Source organism: Natator depressus, chromosome 7, assembly GCF_965152275.1.
Source record: "Natator depressus isolate rNatDep1 chromosome 7, rNatDep2.hap1, whole genome shotgun sequence".
In the NCBI taxonomy this organism is placed as follows: Eukaryota; Metazoa; Chordata; order Testudines; family Cheloniidae; genus Natator; species Natator depressus.
Window position 1 is genome coordinate 104,781,962 of NC_134240.1, and position 27,302 is coordinate 104,809,263.

The 27,302-nt window shown below is 43.7% G+C and overlaps 1 protein-coding gene across 1 annotated transcript in view; it reads right to left on the reverse strand.

The window, feature by feature from the left end:
• The window catches only part of LOC141991351 (scavenger receptor cysteine-rich domain-containing protein DMBT1-like), a 56,233-nt gene that overhangs the window by 24,012 nt on the left and 4,919 nt on the right, over positions 1-27,302 (reverse strand). The window contains 11 exon segments of the mRNA XM_074959648.1: positions 629-942; positions 2,967-3,332; positions 4,274-4,291; positions 5,974-6,367; positions 7,748-8,068; positions 10,116-10,418; positions 11,718-12,146; positions 14,193-14,522; positions 16,542-16,862; positions 18,909-19,211; positions 19,626-19,679. Coding sequence (XP_074815749.1) covers positions 629-942; positions 2,967-3,332; positions 4,274-4,291; positions 5,974-6,367; positions 7,748-8,068; positions 10,116-10,418; positions 11,718-12,146; positions 14,193-14,522; positions 16,542-16,862; positions 18,909-19,211; positions 19,626-19,679 — 3,153 coding nt within the window.

A 27,302-nucleotide genomic window follows, 5' to 3' on the forward strand; every position in this document is an offset into this window, starting at 1 on the left:
AAATACGAGGTGCTGAAGGTTGATTTTGAGACTCAAGACACTCTTGCAGGGGTTGTAACACACTCATATCCTCTGTGGATCGGCAGAGAGGAGGACACTTAAGGAGACAGTCACCCAAGTGTTATGTTAATGCCAAAATTAGGTAAGTCTGGTCCAGGCAATTGGGGAAAGGAATTTGGATATATGTGAGATGAGCTTGTACCATGTGTCTTATTGCTCATTGCTCTGGGAAAACCCATTAGATCAGTTTCCGGCTTGGAGGAAACCTTTCCATGCTTCTCTCTACGTCCTAGACTTCAAGTTCGTGATGAGGGACTAGGATTTCTGCACTCCCACTTGAGGAAAGTAAAGGAGAAATCCCAAACACTCTTGATTTCGTGGGATCTTATCGGAGTACACACCATCCTCCCAGGTCTTTGTATGGATCACTGGCAACTGAGCTCCATCTGCCTCTTTGGCAACATGACTTCAGTGAAGCCACAAACACACACACACACACACACACACACACACACTCTTGCCCTCAGATGGCTCAGGACCAATTTTTGATGGTGAGTTTCCCACTTGGAGGTTTGGATGTTATTCCTCTAAAATACATTTCAGGTAAAAATAAAAGAAGTGTGAGTACCTGAGCAGATGACACTGGCATCCTCACGGTGAGCACAGTTATGTGTGCCCCACCCCTGGTGCGAGCACTGCCACAGAGAGGATTCGTTCCCTCTGCACTGCACGTCATCCAAGAGAACACTTCCGGAGCCTTCACCAAACCGGGCATTCCTGGGGGCCTCAATGGCCTGGCCACACCCAAGCTGTCTGCACACAACCTCTGCATCAAATATGTCCCAGGCATCATCACAGACTGTTCCCCATCTTCCATTGTAAAGGACTTCAACGCGACCGGAACACCCGTTCTGTCCATTCACCAGTCTCACTAATGGTCCTTGGAAAAACAGAGGGAAATTAATTTTCACCCAGCTGTTGAAATTTGGGGTTCTTTTCTAGTTATGAAGTTGGCCAGTGTGGTTTTATGAAAGTTGCAAAGCGGATATTTTCCTTTTCCTAAAATTGCATATTATTTGCACAAAAGTAATACAGTTTTTGCAACAATATTTACTACATGCAATAACATGGAAATCCCTAGTGACCGGCATATGCAATTAACTTATTGATCACAAGCTATGTGGTATCAATTCATCAGCATTTGATCATAGCTCTCCAACCTTACTCCTCTTCAGTAGGACTTACTCATGAGGGTAACGTCATAGTGATGAGCCGGGCCTAAATTGGTTGCTCTCAATGGGGCTACATGTGTGACTATGGTGTCCCCACGCCCTCACTGCGGCACCCTGTATGGAAGTTTCACTCTGGATGGTTAATGCTTCCAGAATCAGCTCCCATCCTCAGATATGATTTGAAACATTTCAACAACCACATTATTATCATGCAAATGTGCGACTAAATCCCTGTTTCTCCTGATGCTTTGGCATGTACAGGGGCTGAGAAAAGTCATGAGAGAAAATAAAAGCCACAGTTGAGTAAGTAGTCCTAGATTGCCTATAACTTTCATATCTGAAGCAGTGTCAGGCACATGTCTCTTAACACCATCAACGATGCTAGGACACTAGACAGAGAATTAGAAAAATGTGATAGGGGACCACCACCAGCAGGCTAATTATCTACCAATGTCAGACAAAGAAGTGAAATCACTTTAGGACAGTTTACATTTCCCTCTGCAGGTTTCTGCCATTTCACGGCAATTGGGGTGTGTATACTGGAGAGAGGAGCCAAGTGACTGCACTGAGAAATTATGGGTGCCTCTTTAACTCAGCAGGGAGAACATAAGAAGAAGACCATTATTGAAAGCACGGCTGAGAAAAGACTCACCACTTGGAGGGGGCCCGTTTGTTGGAGGTGGTGGAGCTGGCAATGCAAAAAGATAAGGACAGTCTTAAAATGATTCAAGATGATTAAAAGCCATCTTTATTAGGTGGACATTTGAATACTTTTTATGACGTACAATTCCAAGAATGAAAGACCAGAGACATTCACAAACTAGAAGATAATCACTGAAGGAGCGTGAATGAAGAACAAAATATATTCAAAACTACAACCTAAAATGGAGAACGTGTGAGTGCTAATGTAGCGGAGAGATTCATACCCTCAGTGGATTGGGCACAAAGGGAGACCTGTAACACACCCTCACCAGTGGGTTACATACTTCTTCTTGTCAAAGCAAGCTCGTTCCAAGCATCTGAAGCCACAGCAATTGAAATTTTGGACAAGGCTGCTCTTACGTGACAGCATCCACTTCCTCAATATACCAGAGATTGAAACACGACCTCCAGAGCTAAAAGCACGAGCTGCTGAAGGTTGATTTTAAGACTCAAGACACTCTTTCAGGGGTTGTAACACACTCATATCCTCTGTGGATCGGCAGGGAGGGGGACACTTAAGGAGACAGTGACCCAAGTTTTATGTTAATGCCAAAATTAGGTAAGTCTGGTCCAGGCAATTGGGGAAAGGAATTTGGATATATGTGAGATGAGCTTGTACCATGTTTCTTGTTGCTCTTTGCTCGGGGAAAACCCATTGGATCAGATTCCGGGTAGGAGGAAACCTTTCCGTGGTTCTCTCTACGTCCTAGACTTCAAGTTCTTGATGAGGGAGTAGGATTTCACCACTCCCACTTGCGGAAAGTAAAGGAGAAATCCCAAACACTCTTGATTTCGTGGGATCTTATCGGAGTACACACCATCCTCCCAGGTCATTGTATGGATCACTGGCAACTGAGCTCCATCTGCCTCCTTGGCAACATGACTTCAGTGAAGCCACAAACACACACACACACACACACACACACACACACACACACTCTTGCCCTCAGATGGCTCAGGACCAATTTTTGATGGTGAGTTTCCCACTTGGAGGTTTGGATGTTATTCCTCTAAAATACATTTCAGGTAAAAATAAAAGAAGTGTGAGTACCTGAGCAGATGACACTGGCATCCTCACGGTGAGCACAGTTATGTGTGCCCCACCCCTGGTGCGAGCACTGCCACAGAGAGGATTCGTTCCCTCTGCACTGCACGTCATCCAAGAGAACACTTCCGGAGCCTTCACCAAACCGGGCATTCCTGGGGGCCTCAATGGCCTGGCCACACCCAAGCTGTCTGCACACAACCTCTGCATCATATATGTCCCAGGCATCATCACAGACTGTTCCCCATCTTCCATTGTAAAGGACTTCAACGCGACCGGAACACCCGTTCTGTCCATTCACTAGTCTCACTAATGGTCCTTGGAAAAACAGAGGGAAATTAATTTTCACCCAGCTGTTGAAATCTCGGGCTCTTTTCTAGTTTTGAAGTTAGCTCCTGTGGTTTTATGAAAGTTGCAAAGCGGATATTTTCCTTTTCCTAAAATTGTATATTATTTGCCCATAAGTATGATAGTTTTGGCAACAACATTTACCTCTGCGGGTTCCTGCCAGTTTACGGCAATTGGGCTGTGTGTACTGGAGAGAGGAGCCCAGTAACTGCACTGAGAAATTATGGGCGCCTCTTTAACTCAGCAGGGAGAACATAAGAAGAAGACCATTATTGAAAGCACGGCTGAGAAAAGACTCACCACTTGGAGGGGGCCCGTTTGTTGGAGGTGGTGGAGCTGGCAATGCAAAAAGATAAGGACAGTCTTAAAAATGATTCAAGATGATTAAAAGCCATCTTTATTAGGTGGACATTTGAATACTTTTTATGACGTACAATTGCAAGAATGAAAGACAAGAGACATTCACAAACTAGAAGATAATCACTGAAGGAGCGTGAATGAAGGACAAAATATATTCAAAACTACAAACCCAAATGGAGAATGTGTGAGTGCTAATGTAGCAGATACATTCATATCCTCAGTGGATTGGGCATAGAGGGAGACCCGTAACACACCCTCACCAGTGGGTTACATACTTCTTCTTGTCAAAGCAAGCTCATTCCAAGCATCTGAAGCTACAACAATTCAAATGCTGGACAAGACTGGACAAGACTGCCCTTATGTGACAGCATCCTCCTGGCCAATATACCACGGATTGAAACACGACCTCCAGAGCTAAAAGCATGAGTTCTGCCGCTTGATTTTAAGACTCAGGACTCTCTTTTTGCAACAAGATTTGCGACACGCAATAACATGGAAATACCAAGTGACAGGCATATGCAATTAACTTCTTAATCACAAGTTATGTGGTATCAGTACTTCAGCATATGAGCATTCCTGGCCTGACTCTTCAACTGTACTCATGCTGAGGCACACATAGTCATGAGTGTAACGTCATACTGATAAGCCTGGCCTAAATCGGTTGATCTCAGTGTGACTATGGTGTCCCAACGTCCTCATTGGGCTATTCCTCCATGGAACTTCCACTCTGCATGGTTAATGGTTCTAGAATCAGCCCCCATTCTCAGATATGATTTGAAACATTTCAACCACCGCATTATTATAATAAATATGTGCGACTAAATCCCAGTGTCTCTGGATGCTTTGGCATGTACAGGGGCTGAGAAAAGTCATGAGAGAAAATAAAAGCCACAGTTGAGTAAGTAGTCCTAGATTGGCTATAACTTTGATATCTGAAGCAGTGTCAGGCACATGTCTCTTAACACCATCAACGATGCTAGGACACTAGACAGAGAATTAGAAAAATGTGATAGGGGACCACCACCAGCAGGCTAATTATCTACCAATGTCAGACAAAGAAGTGAAATCACTTAAGGACAGTTTACATTTCCCTCTGCAGGTTTCTGCCATTTCACGGCAATTGGGGTGTGTATACTGGAGAGAGGAGCCCAGTGACTGCACTGAGAAATTATGGGTGCCCCTTTACCTCAGCAGGGAGAACATAAGAAGAAGACCATTATTGAAAGCACGGCTGAGAAAAGACTCACCACTTGGAGGGGGCCCGTTTGTTGGAGGTGGTGGAGCTGGCAATGCAAAAAGATAAGGACAGTCTTAAAATGATTCAAGATGATTAAAAGCCATCTTTATTAGATGGACATTTGAATACTTTTTATGACGTACAATTCCAAGAATGAAAGACCAGAGACATTCACAAACTAGAAGATAATCACTGAAGGAGCGTGAATGAAGGACAAAATATATTCAAAACTACAAACCCAAATGGAGAACGTGTGAGTGCTAATCTAGAGGATAGATTCATATCCTCAGTGGATTGGGCACAAAAGGAGACCTGTAACACACCCTCACCAGTGGGTTACATACTTCTTCTTGTCAAAGCAAGCTCATTCCAAGCATCTGAAGCCACAGCAATTGAAATTTTGGACAAGGCTGCTCTTACGTGACAGCATCCATCTCCTCAATACACCAGAGATTGAAACATGACCTCCAGAGCTAAAAGCACGAGCTGCTGAATGTTGATTTTAAGACTCAAGACACTCTTGCAGGGGTTGTAACATACTCATATCCTCTGTGGATCAGCAGGGAGGGGGACACTTAAGGAGACAGTGACCCAAGTGTTATGTTAATGCCAAAATTAGGTAAGTCTGGTCCAGGCAATTGGGGAAAGGAATTTGGATATATGTGAGATGAGCTTGTACCATGTTTCTTGTTGCTCTTTGCTCGGGGAAAACCCATTGGATCAGATTCCGGGTAGGAGGAAACCTTTCCGTGGTTCTCTCTACGTCCTAGACTTCAAGTTCTTGATGAGGGAGTAGGATTTCACCACTCCCACTTGCGGAAAGTAAAGGAGAAATCCCAAACACTCTTGATTTCGTGGGATCTTATCGGAGTACACACCATCCTCCCAGGTCATTGTATGGATCACTGGCAACTGAGCTCCATCTGCCTCCTTGGCAACATGACTTCAGTGAAGCCACAAACACACACACACACACACACACACACACACACACACACACTCTTGCCCTCAGATGGCTCAGGACCAATTTTTGATGGTGAGTTTCCCACTTGGAGGTTTGGATGTTATTCCTCTAAAATACATTTCAGGTAAAAATAAAAGAAGTGTGAGTACCTGAGCAGATGACACTGGCATCCTCACGGTGAGCACAGTTATGTGTGCCCCACCCCTGGTGCGAGCACTGCCACAGAGAGGATTCGTTCCCTCTGCACTGCACGTCATCCAAGAGAACACTTCCGGAGCCTTCACCAAACCGGGCATTCCTGGGGGCCTCAATGGCCTGGCCACACGCAAGCTGTCTGCACACAACCTCTGCATCATATATGTCCCAGGCATCATCACAGACTGTTCCCCATCTTCCATTGTAAAGGACTTCAACGCGACCGGAACACCCGTTCTGTCCATTCACCAGTCTCACTAATGGTCCTTGGAAAAACAGAGGGAAATTAATTTTCACCCAGCTGTTGAAATCTCGGGCTCTTTTCTAGTTTTGAAGTTAGCTCCTGTGGTTTTATGAAAGTTGCAAAGCGGATATTTTCCTTTTTTTAAAATTGTATATTATTTGCCCATATGTATGATAGTTTTGGCAACAACATTTACCTCTGCGGGTTCCTGCCAGTTTACGGCAATTGGGCTGTGTGTACTGGAGAGAGGAGCCCAGTAACTGCACTGAGAAATTATGGGCGCCTCTTTAACTCAGCAGGGAGAACATAAGAAGAAGACCATTATTGAAAGCACGGCTGAGAAAAGACTCACCACTTGGAGGGGGCCCGTTTGTTGGAGGTGGTGGAGCTGGCAATGCAAAAAGATAAGGACAGTCTTAAAAATGATTCAAGATGATTAAAAGCCATCTTTATTAGGTGGACATTTGAATACTTTTTATGACGTACAATTGCAAGAATGAAAGACAAAAGACATTCACAAACTAGAAGATAATCACTGAAGGAGCGTGAATGAAGAACAAACTATATTCAAAACTACAACCCCAAATGGAGAACGTGTGAGTGCTAATGTAGCGGATAGATTCATACCATCAGTGGATTGGACACAAAGGGAGACCTGTAACACACTCTCAGCAGTGGGTTATCTACTTCTTCTGGTCAAAAAAGCTGATCCCAAGCATCGTCGGGCACAGCAATTGAAATTCGGGACAAGCCTGGTCTCACATGACAGCGTCCACCTCCTCAATACCCCAGAGGTTGAAGCACGACCTCCAGAGCTAAAAATACGAGGTGCTGAAGGTTGATTTTGAGACTCAAGACACTCTTGCAGGGGTTGTAACACACTCATATCCTCTGTGGATCGGCAGAGAGGAGGACACTTAAGGAGACAGTCACCCAAGTGTTATGTTAATGCCAAAATTAGGTAAGTCTGGTCCAGGCAATTGGGGAAAGGAATTTGGATATATGTGAGATGAGCTTGTACCATGTGTCTTATTGCTCATTGCTCTGGGAAAACCCATTAGATCAGTTTCCGGCTTGGAGGAAACCTTTCCATGCTTCTCTCTACGTCCTAGACTTCAAGTTCGTGATGAGGGACTAGGATTTCTGCACTCCCACTTGAGGAAAGTAAAGGAGAAATCCCAAACACTCTTGATTTCGTGGGATCTTATCGGAGTACACACCATCCTCCCAGGTCTTTGTATGGATCACTGGCAACTGAGCTCCATCTGCCTCTTTGGCAACATGACTTCAGTGAAGCCACAAACACACACACACACTCTTGCCCTCAGATGGCTCAGGACCAATTTTTGATGGTGAGTTTCCCACTTGGAGGTTTGGATGTTATTCCTCTAAAATACATTTCAGGTAAAAATAAAAGAAGTGTGAGTACCTGAGCAGATGACACTGGCATCCTCACGGTGAGCACAGTTATGTGTGCCCCACCCCTGGTGCGAGCACTGCCACAGAGAGGATTCGTTCCCTCTGCACTGCACGTCATCCAAGAGAACACTTCCGGAGCCTTCACCAAACCGGGCATTCCTGGGGGCCTCAATGGCCTGGCCACACCCAAGCTGTCTGCACACAACCTCTGCATCAAATATGTCCCAGGCATCATCACAGACTGTTCCCCATCTTCCATTGTAAAGGACTTCAACGCGACCGGAACACCCGTTCTGTCCATTCACCAGTCTCACTAATGGTCCTTGGAAAAACAGAGGGAAATTAATTTTCACCCAGCTGTTGAAATTTGGGGTTCTTTTCTAGTTATGAAGTTGGCCAGTGTGGTTTTATGAAAGTTGCAAAGCGGATATTTTCCTTTTCCTAAAATTGCATATTATTTGCACAAAAGTAATACAGTTTTTGCAACAATATTTACTACATGCAATAACATGGAAATCCCTAGTGACCGGCATATGCAATTAACTTATTGATCACAAGCTATGTGGTATCAATTCATCAGCATTTGATCATAGCTCTCCAACCTTACTCCTCTTCAGTAGGACTTACTCATGAGGGTAACGTCATAGTGATGAGCCGGGCCTAAATTGGTTGCTCTCAATGGGGCTACATGTGTGACTATGGTGTCCCCACGCCCTCACTGCGGCACCCTGTATGGAAGTTTCACTCTGGATGGTTAATGCTTCCAGAATCAGCTCCCATCCTCAGATATGATTTGAAACATTTCAACAACCACATTATTATCATGCAAATGTGCGACTAAATCCCTGTTTCTCCTGATGCTTTGGCATGTACAGGGGCTGAGAAAAGTCATGAGAGAAAATAAAAGCCACAGTTGAGTAAGTAGTCCTAGATTGCCTATAACTTTCATATCTGAAGCAGTGTCAGGCACATGTCTCTTAACACCATCAACGATGCTAGGACACTAGACAGAGAATTAGAAAAATGTGATAGGGGACCACCACCAGCAGGCTAATTATCTACCAATGTCAGACAAAGAAGTGAAATCACTTTAGGACAGTTTACATTTCCCTCTGCAGGTTTCTGCCATTTCACGGCAATTGGGGTGTGTATACTGGAGAGAGGAGCCAAGTGACTGCACTGAGAAATTATGGGTGCCTCTTTAACTCAGCAGGGAGAACATAAGAAGAAGACCATTATTGAAAGCACGGCTGAGAAAAGACTCACCACTTGGAGGGGGCCCGTTTGTTGGAGGTGGTGGAGCTGGCAATGCAAAAAGATAAGGACAGTCTTAAAATGATTCAAGATGATTAAAAGCCATCTTTATTAGGTGGACATTTGAATACTTTTTATGACGTACAATTCCAAGAATGAAAGACCAGAGACATTCACAAACTAGAAGATAATCACTGAAGGAGCGTGAATGAAGAACAAAATATATTCAAAACTACAACCTAAAATGGAGAACGTGTGAGTGCTAATGTAGCGGAGAGATTCATACCCTCAGTGGATTGGGCACAAAGGGAGACCTGTAACACACCCTCACCAGTGGGTTACATACTTCTTCTTGTCAAAGCAAGCTCGTTCCAAGCATCTGAAGCCACAGCAATTGAAATTTTGGACAAGGCTGCTCTTACGTGACAGCATCCACTTCCTCAATATACCAGAGATTGAAACACGACCTCCAGAGCTAAAAGCACGAGCTGCTGAAGGTTGATTTTAAGACTCAAGACACTCTTTCAGGGGTTGTAACACACTCATATCCTCTGTGGATCGGCAGGGAGGGGGACACTTAAGGAGACAGTGACCCAAGTTTTATGTTAATGCCAAAATTAGGTAAGTCTGGTCCAGGCAATTGGGGAAAGGAATTTGGATATATGTGAGATGAGCTTGTACCATGTTTCTTGTTGCTCTTTGCTCGGGGAAAACCCATTGGATCAGATTCCGGGTAGGAGGAAACCTTTCCGTGGTTCTCTCTACGTCCTAGACTTCAAGTTCTTGATGAGGGAGTAGGATTTCACCACTCCCACTTGCGGAAAGTAAAGGAGAAATCCCAAACACTCTTGATTTCGTGGGATCTTATCGGAGTACACACCATCCTCCCAGGTCATTGTATGGATCACTGGCAACTGAGCTCCATCTGCCTCCTTGGCAACATGACTTCAGTGAAGCCACAAACACACACACACACACACACACACACACACACACACACACTCTTGCCCTCAGATGGCTCAGGACCAATTTTTGATGGTGAGTTTCCCACTTGGAGGTTTGGATGTTATTCCTCTAAAATACATTTCAGGTAAAAATAAAAGAAGTGTGAGTACCTGAGCAGATGACACTGGCATCCTCATGGTGAGCACAGTTATGTGTGCCCCACCCCTGGTGCGAGCACTGCCACAGAGAGGATTCGTTCCCTCTGCACTGCACGTCATCCAAGAGAACACTTCCGGAGCCTTCACCAAACCGGGCATTCCTGGGGGCCTCAATGGCCTGGCCACACCCAAGCTGTCTGCACACAACCTCTGCATCATATATGTCCCAGGCATCATCACAGACTGTTCCCCATCTTCCATTGTAAAGGACTTCAACGCGACCGGAACACCCGTTCTGTCCATTCACCAGTCTCACTAATGGTCCTTGGAAAAACAGAGGGAAATTAATTTTCACCCAGCTGTTGAAATCTCGGGCTCTTTTCTAGTTTTGAAGTTAACTCCTGTGGTTTTATGAAAGTTGCAAAGCGGATATTTTCCTTTTTTTAAAATTGTATATTATTTGCCCATAAGTATGATAGTTTTGGCAACAACATTTACCTCTGCGGGTTCCTGCCAGTTTACGGCAATTGGGCTGTGTGTACTGGAGAGAGGAGCCCAGTAACTGCACTGAGAAATTATGGGCGCCTCTTTAACTCAGCAGGGAGAACATAAGAAGAAGACCATTATTGAAAGCACGGCTGAGAAAAGACTCACCACTTGGAGGGGGCCCGTTTGTTGGAGGTGGTGGAGCTGGCAATGCAAAAAGATAAGGACAGTCTTAAAAATGATTCAAGATGATTAAAAGCCATCTTTATTAGGTGGACATTTGAATACTTTTTATGACGTACAATTGCAAGAATGAAAGACAAAAGACATTCACAAACTAGAAGATAATCACTGAAGGAGCGTGAATGAAGAACAAACTATATTCAAAACTACAACCCCAAATGGAGAACGTGTGAGTGCTAATGTAGCGGATAGATTCATACCCTCAGTGGATTGGACACAAAGGGAGACCTGTAACACACTCTCAGCAGTGGGTTATCTACTTCTTCTGGTCAAAAAAGCTGATCCCAAGCATCGTCGGGCACAGCAATTGAAATTCGGGACAAGCCTGGTCTCACATGACAGCGTCCACCTCCTCAATACCCCAGAGGTTGAAGCACGACCTCCAGAGCTAAAAGCACGAGGTGCTGAAGGTTGATTTTGAGACTCAAGACACTCTTGCAGGGGTTGTAACACACTCATATCCTCTGTGGATCGGCAGAGAGGAGGACACTTAAGGAGACAGTCACCCAAGTGTTATGTTAATGCCAAAATTAGGTAAGTCTGGTCCAGGCAATTGGGGAAAGGAATTTGGATATATGTGAGATGAGCTTGTACCATGTGTCTTATTGCTCATTGCTCTGGGAAAACCCATTAGATCAGTTTCCGGCTTGGAGGAAACCTTTCCATGCTTCTCTCTACGTCCTAGACTTCAAGTTCGTGATGAGGGACTAGGATTTCTGCACTCCCACTTGAGGAAAGTAAAGGAGAAATCCCAAACACTCTTGATTTCGTGGGATCTTATCGGAGTACACACCATCCTCCCAGGTCTTTGTATGGATCACTGGCAACTGAGCTCCATCTGCCTCTTTGGCAACATGACTTCAGTGAAGCCACAAACACACACACACACTCTTGCCCTCAGATGGCTCAGGACCAATTTTTGATGGTGAGTTTCCCACTTGGAGGTTTGGATGTTATTCCTCTAAAATACATTTCAGGTAAAAATAAAAGAAGTGTGAGTACCTGAGCAGATGACACTGGCATCCTCACGGTGAGCACAGTTATGTGTGCCCCACCCCTGGTGCGAGCACTGCCACAGAGAGGATTCGTTCCCTCTGCACTGCACGTCATCCAAGAGAACACTTCCGGAGCCTTCACCAAACCGGGCATTCCTGGGGGCCTCAATGGCCTGGCCACACCCAAGCTGTCTGCACACAACCTCTGCATCAGATATGTCCCAGGCATCATCACAGACTGTTCCCCATCTTCCATTGTAAAGGACTTCAACGCGACCGGAACACCCGTTCTGTCCATTCACCAGTCTCACTAATGGTCCTTGGAAAAACAGAGGGAAATTAATTTTCACCCAGCTGTTGAAATTTGGGGTTCTTTTCTAGTTATGAAGTTGGCCAGTGTGGTTTTATGAAAGTTGCAAAGCGGATATTTTCCTTTTCCTAAAATTGCATATTATTTGCACAAAAGTAATACAGTTTTTGCAACAATATTTACTACATGCAATAACATGGAAATCCCTAGTGACCGGCATATGCAATTAACTTATTGATCACAAGCTATGTGGTATCAATTCATCAGCATTTGATCATAGCTCTCCAACCTTACTCCTCTTCAGTAGGACTTACTCATGAGGGTAACGTCATAGTGATGAGCCGGGCCTAAATTGGTTGCTCTCAATGGGGCTACATGTGTGACTATGGTGTCCCCACGCCCTCACTGCGGCACCCTGTATGGAAGTTTCACTCTGGATGGTTAATGCTTCCAGAATCAGCTCCCATCCTCAGATATGATTTGAAACATTTCAACAACCACATTATTATCATGCAAATGTGCGACTAAATCCCTGTTTCTCCTGATGCTTTGGCATGTACAGGGGCTGAGAAAAGTCATGAGAGAAAATAAAAGCCACAGTTGAGTAAGTAGTCCTAGATTGGCTATAACTTTCATATCTGAAGCAGTGTCAGACACATGTCTCTTAACACCATCAACGATGCTAGGACACTAGACAGAGAATTAGAAAAATGTGATAGGGGACCACCACCAGCAGGCTAATTATCTACCAATGTCAGACAAAGAAGTGAAATCACTTTAGGACAGTTTACATTTCCCTCTGCAGGTTTCTGCCATTTCACGGCAATTGGGGTGTGTATACTGGAGAGAGGAGCCAAGTGACTGCACTGAGAAATTATGGGTGCCTCTTTAACTCAGCAGGGAGAACATAAGAAGAAGACCATTATTGAAAGCACGGCTGAGAAAAGACTCACCACTTGGAGGGGGCCCGTTTGTTGGAGGTGGTGGAGCTGGCAATGCAAAAAGATAAGGACAGTCTTAAAAATGATTCAAGATGATTAAAAGCCATCTTTATTAGGTGGACATTTGAATACTTTTTATGACGTACAATTCCAAGAATGAAAGACCAGAGACATTCACAAACTAGAAGATAATCACTGAAGGAGCGTGAATGAAGAACAAAATATATTCAAAACTACAACCTAAAATGGAGAACGTGTGAGTGCTAATGTAGCGGAGAGATTCATACCCTCAGTGGATTGGGCACAAAGGGAGACCTGTAACACACCCTCACCAGTGGGTTACATACTTCTTCTTGTCAAAGCAAGCTCGTTCCAAGCATCTGAAGCCACAGCAATTGAAATTTTGGACAAGGCTGCTCTTACGTGACAGCATCCACTTCCTCAATATACCAGAGATTGAAACACGACCTCCAGAGCTAAAAGCACGAGCTGGTGAAGGTTGATTTTAAGACTCAAAACACTCTTTCAGGGGTTGTAACACACTCATATCCTCTGTGGATCGGCAGGGAGGGGGACACTTAAGGAGACAGTGACCCAAGTTTTATGTTAATGCCAAAATTAGGTAAGTCTGGTCCAGGCAATTGGGGAAAGGAATTTGGATATATGTGAGATGAGCTTGTACCATGTGTCTTATTGCTCATTGCTCTGGGAAAACCCATTAGATCAGTTTCCGGCTTGGAGGAAACCTTTCCATGCTTCTCTCTACGTCCTAGACTTCAAGTTCGTGATGAGGGACTAGGATTTCTGCACTCCCACTTGAGGAAAGTAAAGGAGAAATCCCAAACACTCTTGATTTCGTGGGATCTTATCGGAGTACACACCATCCTCCCAGGTCTTTGTATGGATCACTGGCAACTGAGCTCCATCTGCCTCTTTGGCAACATGACTTCAGTGAAGCCACAAACACACACACACACACACACACACACACACACACACACTCTTGCCCTCAGATGGCTCAGGACCAATTTTTGATGGTGAGTTTCCCACTTGGAGGTTTGGATGTTATTCCTCTAAAATACATTTCAGGTAAAAATAAAAGAAGTGTGAGTACCTGAGCAGATGACACTGGCATCCTCACGGTGAGCACAGTTATGTGTGCCCCACCCCTGGTGCGAGCACTGCCACAGAGAGGATTCGTTCCCTCTGCACTGCACGTCATCCAAGAGAACACTTCCGGAGCCTTCACCAAACCGGGCATTCCTGGGGGCCTCAATGGCCTGGCCACACCCAAGCTGTCTGCACACAACCTCTGCATCAAATATGTCCCAGGCATCATCACAGACTGTTCCCCATCTTCCATTGTAAAGGACTTCAACGCGACCGGAACACCCGTTCTGTCCATTCACCAGTCTCACTAATGGTCCTTGGAAAAACAGAGGGAAATTAATTTTCACCCAGCTGTTGAAATTTGGGGTTCTTTTCTAGTTATGAAGTTGGCCAGTGTGGTTTTATGAAAGTTGCAAAGCGGATATTTTCCTTTTCCTAAAATTGCATATTATTTGCACAAAAGTAATACAGTTTTTGCAACAATATTTACTACATGCAATAACATGGAAATCCCTAGTGACCGGCATATGCAATTAACTTATTGATCACAAGCTATGTGGTATCAATTCATCAGCATTTGATCATAGCTCTCCAACCTTACTCCTCTTCAGTAGGACTTACTCATGAGGGTAACGTCATAGTGATGAGCCGGGCCTAAATTGGTTGCTCTCAATGGGGCTACATGTGTGACTATGGTGTCCCCACGCCCTCACTGCGGCACCCTGTATGGAAGTTTCACTCTGGATGGTTAATGCTTCCAGAATCAGCTCCCATCCTCAGATATGATTTGAAACATTTCAACAACCACATTATTATCATGCAAATGTGCGACTAAATCCCTGTTTCTCCTGATGCTTTGGCATGTACAGGGGCTGAGAAAAGTCATGAGAGAAAATAAAAGCCACAGTTGAGTAAGTAGTCCTAGATTGCCTATAACTTTCATATCTGAAGCAGTGTCAGGCACATGTCTCTTAACACCATCAACGATGCTAGGACACTAGACAGAGAATTAGAAAAATGTGATAGGGGACCACCACCAGCAGGCTAATTATCTACCAATGTCAGACAAAGAAGTGAAATCACTTTAGGACAGTTTACATTTCCCTCTGCAGGTTTCTGCCATTTCACGGCAATTGGGGTGTGTATACTGGAGAGAGGAGCCAAGTGACTGCACTGAGAAATTATGGGTGCCTCTTTAACTCAGCAGGGAGAACATAAGAAGAAGACCATTATTGAAAGCACGGCTGAGAAAAGACTCACCACTTGGAGGGGGCCCGTTTGTTGGAGGTGGTGGAGCTGGCAATGCAAAAAGATAAGGACAGTCTTAAAAATGATTCAAGATGATTAAAAGCCATCTTTATTAGGTGGACATTTGAATACTTTTTATGACGTACAATTCCAAGAATGAAAGACCAGAGACATTCACAAACTAGAAGATAATCACTGAAGGAGCGTGAATGAAGAACAAAATATATTCAAAACTACAACCTAAAATGGAGAACGTGTGAGTGCTAATGTAGCGGAGAGATTCATACCCTCAGTGGATTGGGCACAAAGGGAGACCTGTAACACACCCTCACCAGTGGGTTACATACTTCTTCTTGTCAAAGCAAGCTCGTTCCAAGCATCTGAAGCCACAGCAATTGAAATTTTGGACAAGGCTGCTCTTACGTGACAGCATCCACTTCCTCAATATACCAGAGATTGAAACACGACCTCCAGAGCTAAAAGCACGAGCTGGTGAAGGTTGATTTTAAGACTCAAAACACTCTTTCAGGGGTTGTAACACACTCATATCCTCTGTGGATCGGCAGGGAGGGGGACACTTAAGGAGACAGTGACCCAAGTTTTATGTTAATGCCAAAATTAGGTAAGTCTGGTCCAGGCAATTGGGGAAAGGAATTTGGATATATGTGAGATGAGCTTGTACCATGTGTCTTATTGCTCATTGCTCTGGGAAAACCCATTAGATCAGTTTCCGGCTTGGAGGAAACCTTTCCATGCTTCTCTCTACGTCCTAGACTTCAAGTTCGTGATGAGGGACTAGGATTTCTGCACTCCCACTTGAGGAAAGTAAAGGAGAAATCCCAAACACTCTTGATTTCGTGGGATCTTATCGGAGTACACACCATCCTCCCAGGTCTTTGTATGGATCACTGGCAACTGAGCTCCATCTGCCTCTTTGGCAACATGACTTCAGTGAAGCCACAAACACACACACACACACACACACACACACACACACACACTCTTGCCCTCAGATGGCTCAGGACCAATTTTTGATGGTGAGTTTCCCACTTGGAGGTTTGGATGTTATTCCTCTAAAATACATTTCAGGTAAAAATAAAAGAAGTGTGAGTACCTGAGCAGATGACACTGGCATCCTCACGGTGAGCACAGTTATGTGTGCCCCACCCCTGGTGCGAGCACTGCCACAGAGAGGATTCGTTCCCTCTGCACTGCACGTCATCCAAGAGAACACTTCCGGAGCCTTCACCAAACCGGGCATTCCTGGGGGCCTCAATGGCCTGGCCACACCCAAGCTGTCTGCACACAACCTCTGCATCAAATATGTCCCAGGCATCATCACAGACTGTTCCCCATCTTCCATTGTAAAGGACTTCAACGCGACCGGAACACCCGTTCTGTCCATTCACCAGTCTCACTAATGGTCCTTGGAAAAACAGAGGGAAATTAATTTTCACCCAGCTGTTGAAATTTGGGGTTCTTTTCTAGTTATGAAGTTGGCCAGTGTGGTTTTATGAAAGTTGCAAAGCGGATATTTTCCTTTTCCTAAAATTGCATATTATTTGCACAAAAGTAATACAGTTTTTGCAACAATATTTACTACATGCAATAACATGGAAATCCCTAGTGACCGGCATATGCAATTAACTTATTGATCACAAGCTATGTGGTATCAATTCATCAGCATTTGATCATAGCTCTCCAACCTTACTCCTCTTCAGTAGGACTTACTCATGAGGGTAACGTCATAGTGATGAGCCGGGCCTAAATTGGTTGCTCTCAATGGGGCTACATGTGTGACTATGGTGTCCCCACGCCCTCACTGCGGCACCCTGTATGGAAGTTTCACTCTGGATGGTTAATGCTTCCAGAATCAGCTCCCATCCTCAGATATGATTTGAAACATTTCAACAACCACATTATTATCATGCAAATGTGCGACTAAATCCCTGTTTCTCCTGATGCTTTGGCATGTACAGGGGCTGAGAAAAGTCATGAGAGAAAATAAAAGCCACAGTTGAGTAAGTAGTCCTAGATTGCCTATAACTTTCATATCTGAAGCAGTGTCAGGCACATGTCTCTTAACACCATCAACGATGCTAGGACACTAGACAGAGAATTAGAAAAATGTGATAGGGGACCACCACCAGCAGGCTAATTATCTACCAATGTCAGACAAAGAAGTGAAATCACTTTAGGACAGTTTACATTTCCCTCTGCAGGTTTCTGCCATTTCACGGCAATTGGGGTGTGTATACTGGAGAGAGGAGCCAAGTGACTGCACTGAGAAATTATGGGTGCCTCTTTAACTCAGCAGGGAGAACATAAGAAGAAGACCATTATTGAAAGCACGGCTGAGAAAAGACTCACCACTTGGAGGGGGCCCGTTTGTTGGAGGTGGTGGAGCTGGCAATGCAAAAAGATAAGGACAGTCTTAAAAATGATTCAAGATGATTAAAAGCCATCTTTATTAGGTGGACATTTGAATACTTTTTATGACGTACAATTCCAAGAATGAAAGACCAGAGACATTCACAAACTAGAAGATAATCACTGAAGGAGCGTGAATGAAGAACAAAATATATTCAAAACTACAACCTAAAATGGAGAACGTGTGAGTGCTAATGTAGCGGAGAGATTCATACCCTCAGTGGATTGGGCACAAAGGGAGACCTGTAACACACCCTCACCAGTGGGTTACATACTTCTTCTTGTCAAAGCAAGCTCGTTCCAAGCATCTGAAGCCACAGCAATTGAAATTTTGGACAAGGCTGCTCTTACGTGACAGCATCCACTTCCTCAATATACCAGAGATTGAAACACGACCTCCAGAGCTAAAAGCACGAGCTGGTGAAGGTTGATTTTAAGACTCAAAACACTCTTTCAGGGGTTGTAACACACTCATATCCTCTGTGGATCGGCAGGGAGGGGGACACTTAAGGAGACAGTGACCCAAGTTTTATGTTAATGCCAAAATTAGGTAAGTCTGGTCCAGGCAATTGGGGAAAGGAATTTGGATATATGTGAGATGAGCTTGTACCATGTGTCTTATTGCTCATTGCTCTGGGAAAACCCATTAGATCAGTTTCCGGCTTGGAGAAAACCTTTCCATGCTTCTCTCTACGTCCTAGACTTCAAGTTCGTGATGAGGGACTAGGATTTCTGCACTCCCACTTGAGGAAAGTAAAGGAGAAATCCCAAACACTCTTGATTTCGTGGGATCTTATCGGAGTACACACCATCCTCCCAGGTCTTTGTATGGATCACTGGCAACTGAGCTCCATCTGCCTCTTTGGCAACATGACTTCAGTGAAGCCACAAACACACACACACACACACACACACACACACACACACACTCTTGCCCTCAGATGGCTCAGGACCAATTTTTGATGGTGAGTTTCCCACTTGGAGGTTTGGATGTTATTCCTCTAAAATACATTTCAGGTAAAAATAAAAGAAGTGTGAGTACCTGAGCAGATGACACTGGCATCCTCACGGTGAGCACAGTTATGTGTGCCCCACCCCTGGTGCGAGCACTGCCACAGAGAGGATTCGTTCCCTCTGCACTGCACGTCATCCAAGAGAACACTTCCGGAGCCTTCACCAAACCGGGCATTCCTGGGGGCCTCAATGGCCTGGCCACACCCAAGCTGTCTGCACACAACCTCTGCATCAAATATGTCCCAGGCATCATCACAGACTGTTCCCCATCTTCCATTGTAAAGGACTTCAACGCGACCGGAACACCCGTTCTGTCCATTCACCAGTCTCACTAATGGTCCTTGGAAAAACAGAGGGAAATTAATTTTCACCCAGCTGTTGAAATTTGGGGTTCTTTTCTAGTTATGAAGTTGGCCAGTGTGGTTTTATGAAAGTTGCAAAGCGGATATTTTCCTTTTCCTAAAATTGCATATTATTTGCACAAAAGTAATACAGTTTTTGCAACAATATTTACTACATGCAATAACATGGAAATCCCTAGTGACCGGCATATGCAATTAACTTATTGATCACAAGCTATGTGGTATCAATTCATCAGCATTTGATCATAGCTCTCCAACCTTACTCCTCTTCAGTAGGACTTACTCATGAGGGTAACGTCATAGTGATGAGCCGGGCCTAAATTGGTTGCTCTCAATGGGGCTACATGTGTGACTATGGTGTCCCCACGCCCTCACTGCGGCACCCTGTATAGAAGTTTCACTCTGGATGGTTAATGCTTCCAGAATCAGCTCCCATCCTCAGATATGATTTGAAACATTTCAACAACCACATTATTATCATGCAAATGTGCGACTAAATCCCTGTTTCTCCTGATGCTTTGGCATGTACAGGTGCTGAGAAAAGTCATGAGAGAAAATAAAAGCCACAGTTGAGTAAGTAGTCCTAGATTGCCTATAACTTTCATATCTGAAGCAGTGTCAGGCACATGTCTCTTAACACCATCAACGATGCTAGGACACTAGACAGAGAATTAGAAAAATGTGATAGGGGACCACCACCAGCAGGCTAATTATCTACCAATGTCAGACAAAGAAGTGAAATCACTTTAGGACAGTTTACATTTCCCTCTGCAGGTTTCTGCCATTTCACGGCAATTGGGGTGTGTATACTGGAGAGAGGAGCCAAGTGACTGCACTGAGAAATTATGGGTGCCTCTTTAACTCAGCAGGGAGAACATAAGAAGAAGACCATTATTGAAAGCACGGCTGAAAAAAGACTCACCACTTGGAGGGGGCCCGTTTGTTGGAGGTGGTGGAGCTGGCAATGCAAAAAGATAAGGACAGTCTTAAAATGATTCAAGATGATTAAAAGCCATCTTTATTAGGTGGACATTTGAATACTTTTTATGACGTACAATTCCAAGAATGAAGGACCAGAGACATTCACAAACTAGAAGATAATCACTGAAGGAGCGTGAATGAAGGACAAAATATATTCAAAACTACAAACCCAAATGGAGAATGTGTGAGTGCTAATGTAGCAGATACATTCATATCCTCAGTGGATTGGGCACAGAGGGAGACCCGTAACACACCCTCACCAGTGGGTTACATACTTCATCTTGTCAAAGCAAGCTCATTCCAAGCATCTGAAGCCACAGCAATTCAAATGCTGGACAAGACTGGACAAGACTGCTCTTATGTGACAGCATCCTCCTGGCCAATATACCACGGATTGAAACACGACCTCCAGAGCTAAAAGCATGAGTTCTGCCGCTTGATTTTAAGACTCAGGACTCTCTTTTTGCAACAAGATTTGCGACACGCAATAACATGGAAATACCAAGTGACAGGCATATGCAATTAACTTCTTAATCACAAGTTACGTGGCATCAGTACTTCAGCATATGAGCATTCCTGGCCTGACTCTTCAACTGTACTCATGCTGAGGCACACATAGTCATGAGTGTAACGTCATACTGATAAGCCTGGCCTAAATCGGTTGATCTCAGTGTGACTATGGTGTCCCAACGTCCTCATTGGGCTATTCCTCCATGGAACTTCCACTCTGCATGGTTAATGGTTCTAGAATCAGCCCCCATTCTCAGATATGATTTGAAACATTTCAACCACCGCATTATTATAATAAATATGTGCGACTAAATCCCAGTGTCTCCGGATGCTTTGGAATGTACCGGGGCTGAGGAAAGTCTTGAGAGACAATAAAGCGTCAGCTGAGTAGCAGTCCTAGATTGGCTATAACTTTGATATCTGAAGCAGTGTCAGGCACATGTCTCTTAACACCATCAACGATGCTAGGACACGAGAAAGTGAATTTAAAAAATGTGATGGGGACCACCACCAGCAGGCTAATTATCTACCAATGTCAGACAAAGAAGTGAAATCACTTTAGGACAGTTTACATTTCCCTCTGCAGGTTTCTGCCATTTCACAGCAATTGGGGTGTGTATACTGGAGAGAGGAGCCCAGTAACTGCACTGAGAAATTATGGGCGCCTCTTTAACTCAGCAGGGAGGAACATAATAAGAAGACCATTATTGAAAGCACGGCTGAGAAAAGACTCACCACTTGGAGGGGGCCCGCTTGTTGGAGGTGGTGGAGCTGGCAATGCAAAAAGAAAAGGACAGTCTTAAAAATGATTCAAGACGATTAAAAGCCATCTTTATTAGGTGGACATTTGAATACTTTTCCCGAGCTAAAAGCATGAGCTGCTGAATGTTGATTTTGAGACTCAAGGCACTCTAGCAAGGGTTGTAACACACTCATATCCTCTGTGGATCGGCAGAGAGGGGGGACACTTAAGGAGACAGTGACCCAAGTGTTATGTTCATGCGAATATTAAGTAAGTCTGGTCCAGGCAATTGGGGAAATGAGTTTAGATATATGTGAGATGAGCTTGTATCATGTGTCTTATTGCTCATTGGTCTGGGAAAACCCATTGGATCAGTTTCCAGCTTGGAGGAAACCTTTCCATTCTTCTCTTTACACCATAGAGTTCAAGTTCTTGATGAGGGACTAGGATTTCACCACTCCCTCTTGCGGGAAGTAAAGGAGAAATCCCAAACACTCTTGATTTCGTGGGATCTTATCGGAGTACACACCATCCTCCCAGGTCTTTGTGTGGATCACTGGGCAAACTGAGCTCCATCTGCCTATTTGGCAACATGACTTCAGTGAAGCACAAACACATACCCACACACACACACACTCTTGCCCTCAGCTGCCTCAGGACTAGTTTTTGATGGTGAGTTTCCCACCTGGAGGTTTGGATGTTATTCCTCCAAAATACATTTCAGGTAAAAATAAAACAAATGTGAGTACCTGAGCAGATGACACTGGCATCCTCACGGTGGGCACAGTTATGTGTACCCCACGTCCGGTGCGAGCACTGCCACAGAGAGGATTCGTTCCCTCTGCACTGCACATCATCCAAGAGAACACTTCCGGAGCCTTCACCAAAATGGGCATTCCTGGGGGCCTCAACGGCCTGGCCACACCCAAGTTGCCTGCACACAACCTCTGCATCATTTATGTCCCAGGCATCATCACAGACTGTTCCCCAGCTTCCATGGTAATAGACTTCAACACGACCGGAACACCCGTCCTGTCCACTCACCAGTCTCAGTGATGTGGAAATACCCAGTTGAGCTGAGGTTGTGTAAACCGAATAGGCTGACAAGAGACATAAGAGAAAATAAGGTCCTAGTTCTGTAATAGCTACTAGGATCTGTTAACTGGATGAAGGTTTTTTGTGTGTGTTTGTTTATTTGTTTTTTAATCACAGAAAGCCTGTTGATGGCTAGATCTTGTATTATGAACAGATTCCGCTGAATGTAGTTGAGTGAAGAGTCATCAGTAAGTCAGTAATGCTTCCTGGATTCTTTGCCTGGCCCCAAACCCATTGGTCTGGGCCTGCCCTGTTAATGGTCTCCAAGGTACTAACCACTAGCTGGGGATTACTGGAGTGCAATGCAATCTGGCTACGGTCCTTCCACTTTCCACCAGAGACACCATCAGCACTCGGTTCTCTGGGGAGAGTGGCATATAGGAGTTGAGTCCAAGTACTTGATACCTGTTGGTGTCTCTCCTAGACCACAAAAATACCCAGACAGGGTTTGTGAGGAATCAAATACATCCACCTGTATGTATCTGGTGATCTGCATTGACTCTAGGACTTTGAATTATTAATCACAGCTGAAAATAATTAGTTTGTTTGATATTTATCTTGTGCTCTATATGTGCATAGCACTTTATAAACAAGTTAAAAAAAAACAAATGAGTAATTTCCTCCGCACTCAAAAAATTATTTAAACCATCATTTGACTGCTGGCTATATAAATGCTAAGCAATTTTTAGAAATATATTGAAGTTTAAGGGGGAAATAGGAGTGCAGATATAAATATCTGGTGGGAGAAAACTAGTAACTTAACAATATGCATATCTTTATATGTGATCATAAAGAGAGTGTCTGTAAAATTTATCTTGATTCCTAATATATAATCTTTGTCCTTATCTTTAAAATGATGATCATAACATAATGATAATTAATGTGATAATTTTTTCACCCATAGGCTAGTATGTCAGCTATAGTGAATTATATCTCGTAGTGGCATTCTGAAGTAATAAATGATGAAGAAACTGAAAAGATGGGGTAAAAGCTTCTGAGACAGTATAATGGATGAAGAAAGAAAGGATGCTACTGATAACTAAGATCGAAGACTATCTGGTGCTCTACCGCCTCTTGAGGTCTTCATTGCAGAATTTGCCCAGGATCTTAACTGAGTGTTGCCTCTCTGATCCAAGTTTAATGGTTCTTTCAACTTGGGCTAGTATGCATGGCTGGAGGTATGGGCTAGAGACTGGTTCTGCTTTCAGTTGGGTTGGTAACCTGCTTCCTTGGCAGTGAGGACACAGGCTAAATCATTTGAGTGCTGATAATCCTCCAATGCCTTTTCCTGTGCCCATAAGGACAGACAAGTTCTCTTACAATTCACTGGGAAAGAACGATAGAGTGGTTCAGCTTACTGCGGCACAAAGGACTATGGGTTATGTCCCCAGAAATCCTAGTGACATACATGGTGGAGTGCAGAACCATACAGACTAACACGGCTGCTACTCTGAAAACAGTAACTCGGGTATGGCTTTACAGCCTGGCTGCTCACACTTGGGCTACGCTAACCCACGTGCTCAGACCCTGGTGCCGATCATCCCAGGCTAACTTCAGTGAGGACATACCCTTCGGGTCCTATCACCTTTCTCTCCTAAAGTACTGAGTTACAGCACTTGCATTGTACACTGCTACAACCTCCATGCCTGAGGGGGTTTTAACTCCGAGATTCTATTGTACTGTTTATAAAAGCTACATTGCTTATCAGAGACTCAGTCCTGCAAGCCTTTGCTCATTTGAGTAGTCTCAATGATACTGAAGTCTTGGGTTTGCAGGATTTTAGGTCCCACATGAATTTTTCACAATTTTCCCACTCCGAGATCACTTGAAATACAAATAGAGGCTTTAAAGACCTAATCTGATTAAATCACATCAGATCCTAGTGAAGTCAGGTCAAGTCACAATGGGAATCCATTGAATAAAACCAAAGATTATTAGATTTCTGCTGTGCTTGGATTTGACTACCTCCTTGTAGTCCATTTTAATCCTCTTTGATGATGAACACAGCTAAGGGTGGCTTCTCTCTTGTTTTAGACATAATTAAATGTAACCATCTTTTTCATCCTAAACTAAGTACATTCATCTATTTCTTCTTCTAATTGATAGGCAAGCCCTTATCAGTAATATCCATGCTTGTCCTTTGAGATCAGAATCTCTTATTCAAGCTAACAAGATTACCTGAAGTTTTTGATGTAAAGTTTGAAGAAACAAAGGCTCAGTATTTTTAACCTATATGCTGCTGTTTTGTCTCCTCGTCTCTGACACTCTGCTCCTTGTCATCTCTATATACATTTTAGAACCTCAAAGGTACTGGGCGACCTAACTGATGTTCCTGAAATGCGGCACTCCCCCGCAATGGTTGTAATACAGAAAAAAAAAATCACCAACATTACTGCTTTCCATTTCCAATTTAGAATATGCTCTCTGGGAAATTGACCTCAGTCATGGCACCAAGAGATAAACTGAAATAGAAGTTTCATTGTACTAAGCCATTTAGCAATTTTCAGTAATATTTTTACTTCTATTAGGTTCAGTTGCAATCAGTTCCCAACAAGTCACGTCTATCTACGCCTGTAATAAAATCCAGCCTTTAATATTTTTATACAAGAATGAGAAAAACATCTGATAAATTTTAGACATAATACCTGGGTCATGCAAGATAGTGGCACTTATTAGCAGCATCCAGGTGAAAATCATTTGAGGTCCCATTTTTCACAGGGTTTTCTGCTTACCTAAACAGATGTAGTCTCAGAATTTATATGAATTCTAGTCTATATAGGAGAGGGCGTGCCATGTAATTTGATCTTGCTTCTTGCACTTCCAAGTCAATGCCAAGGAAGTTTTCCCAGGAGGTTATTTTCATTTCACAATGTAACAATGTACATCTATAGATCTAGATATCCACAGATGGCTATCGCTCCAGAGAAGACATTGGACTGATTCCAAACAGCCACCAAATACCTTTGTGGTCACTCTGATGTGATTGTTCCAGGAAGTGGTGGCTTTCAGATGTAATGACACCAGGTAAGGATGGCATAACATCAACTAATAAGCTTTCCAAATGCCAAAGTGTCACACTGGAGGAAGTGAGTCTATTATTGCAGGAATTACATCAAAAGATTGTGGAAAGGTCTCAATTAACAAATTCCCACCTTGTCTCAGAACACTCCAGTGAAACAAAATACTCCGCTGCTCATTGGTACCTGAATTTTCTCCAAGTGGCTTTGGCTCCTGTTTAGCCTGGAGCGAATATCTCTGTTTATTCATGAACATTGTCCTGCCTTTCAATTAATTCTTTTTGATCTGAGGCCTGGTGTAGCAATGAAACAGTTTCTCATAAATGATGATGGCCCACACAGGAGGAAGTGGCTGTTCTCTGATCCTGTGGCACTGGAGCTGTTTCTATGCCATGTCCAGGGTAGATCAGAGCAGTTTTGGGGCTCTTCCAATCTATGCTTATTTGTCATAATCTTCAACCTGCCATGTGTGTCATCATTTATTGCTGGAAAACAGCAGTGGAGATCCTGTTGCTTTCTGCTCCCTTTTAACCCTGGAACTATTAAAAGGAATTAAGAAAAGGAGGACTTGTGGCACCTTAGAGACTAACAGATTTATCTGAGCATAAGCTTTCGTGAGCTACAGCTCACTGCATCCGATGAAGTGAGCTGTAGCTCACGAAAGCTTATGCTCAAATAAATTGGTTAGTCTCTAAGGTGCCACAAGTTCTCCTTTTCTTTTTGCGAATACAGACTAACACGGCTGCTACTCTGAAAGGAATTAGTTACACATTAGGTGTTCACTCAAAAGTATGATCATCATACTGTGGATGTATCGCAAGCTCAAGACACCACTTAAAGGTCACCCATATTGTCTACCTCATAGTCCTATAGTACAACTTCATGAACTTTGTTTCTTACCATTTGGATCAAACTCTGAGGTGCAGGCTGAACAAAATGTCTTGGGTATTTTTAATAAAAGCAGAAGAAATGAAGGGTTAGGTTCACAAGGAGGAGGATATGGTGATGGCGGTACTCCCTCCCTCCCGCCCACCTTAGAATCTTTAGCCCAGTGTTTAGGGCACTCACTGGGATATGGTAGACCCAGATTTAAAACTCCACTCAGGAGCAGAGACTGCAACACAGGCCTCTCACATGTGAGGTGAGGTCTCTAATCACCAGGATATTAGGTATTCTGGAGTGGATGTCTCTCAATCTCTCCTGCTGAAGGTGTTCCAACTTTGTATAAGTGAAATAAGTGAAAAACTAAAGAGTCATCAGTCCCAGTCCCATTGAAAAAGAGACATTAATTCTATGGGCCTGATTCTCCATTGACTTCACAGGAGTTATTCCTGATATACACTAATATCAATGAATGGGGAATGAGGCCCTATTAGTCAACCTAGAAAAACAAACACTGCTCTCACTATAGTAAAATAAGGAATTTAGGGAAAAATCACAAATGATTCTGGACAAAACCTGAAGTCTTTACCAAGGCAAGTCTCCCATGTAATCAATAGGAGTCTTTCCTGAATAAAGACCTCAGGATTTAGTCTAAAATGTTAAAAGCCTGAATATTATCAATGAAATGACTAATTGAACAAGCAATTTAGCATTGCTTCCTCTAAGGATAGGAATTCAGATTAAAATCAGTTTGCAAAAACCAGACTATTCCCTTTATAAGTGAAATCAGACTGTAACAGAACAAATGATGTTGGCGTTATGCCGACAGCTTT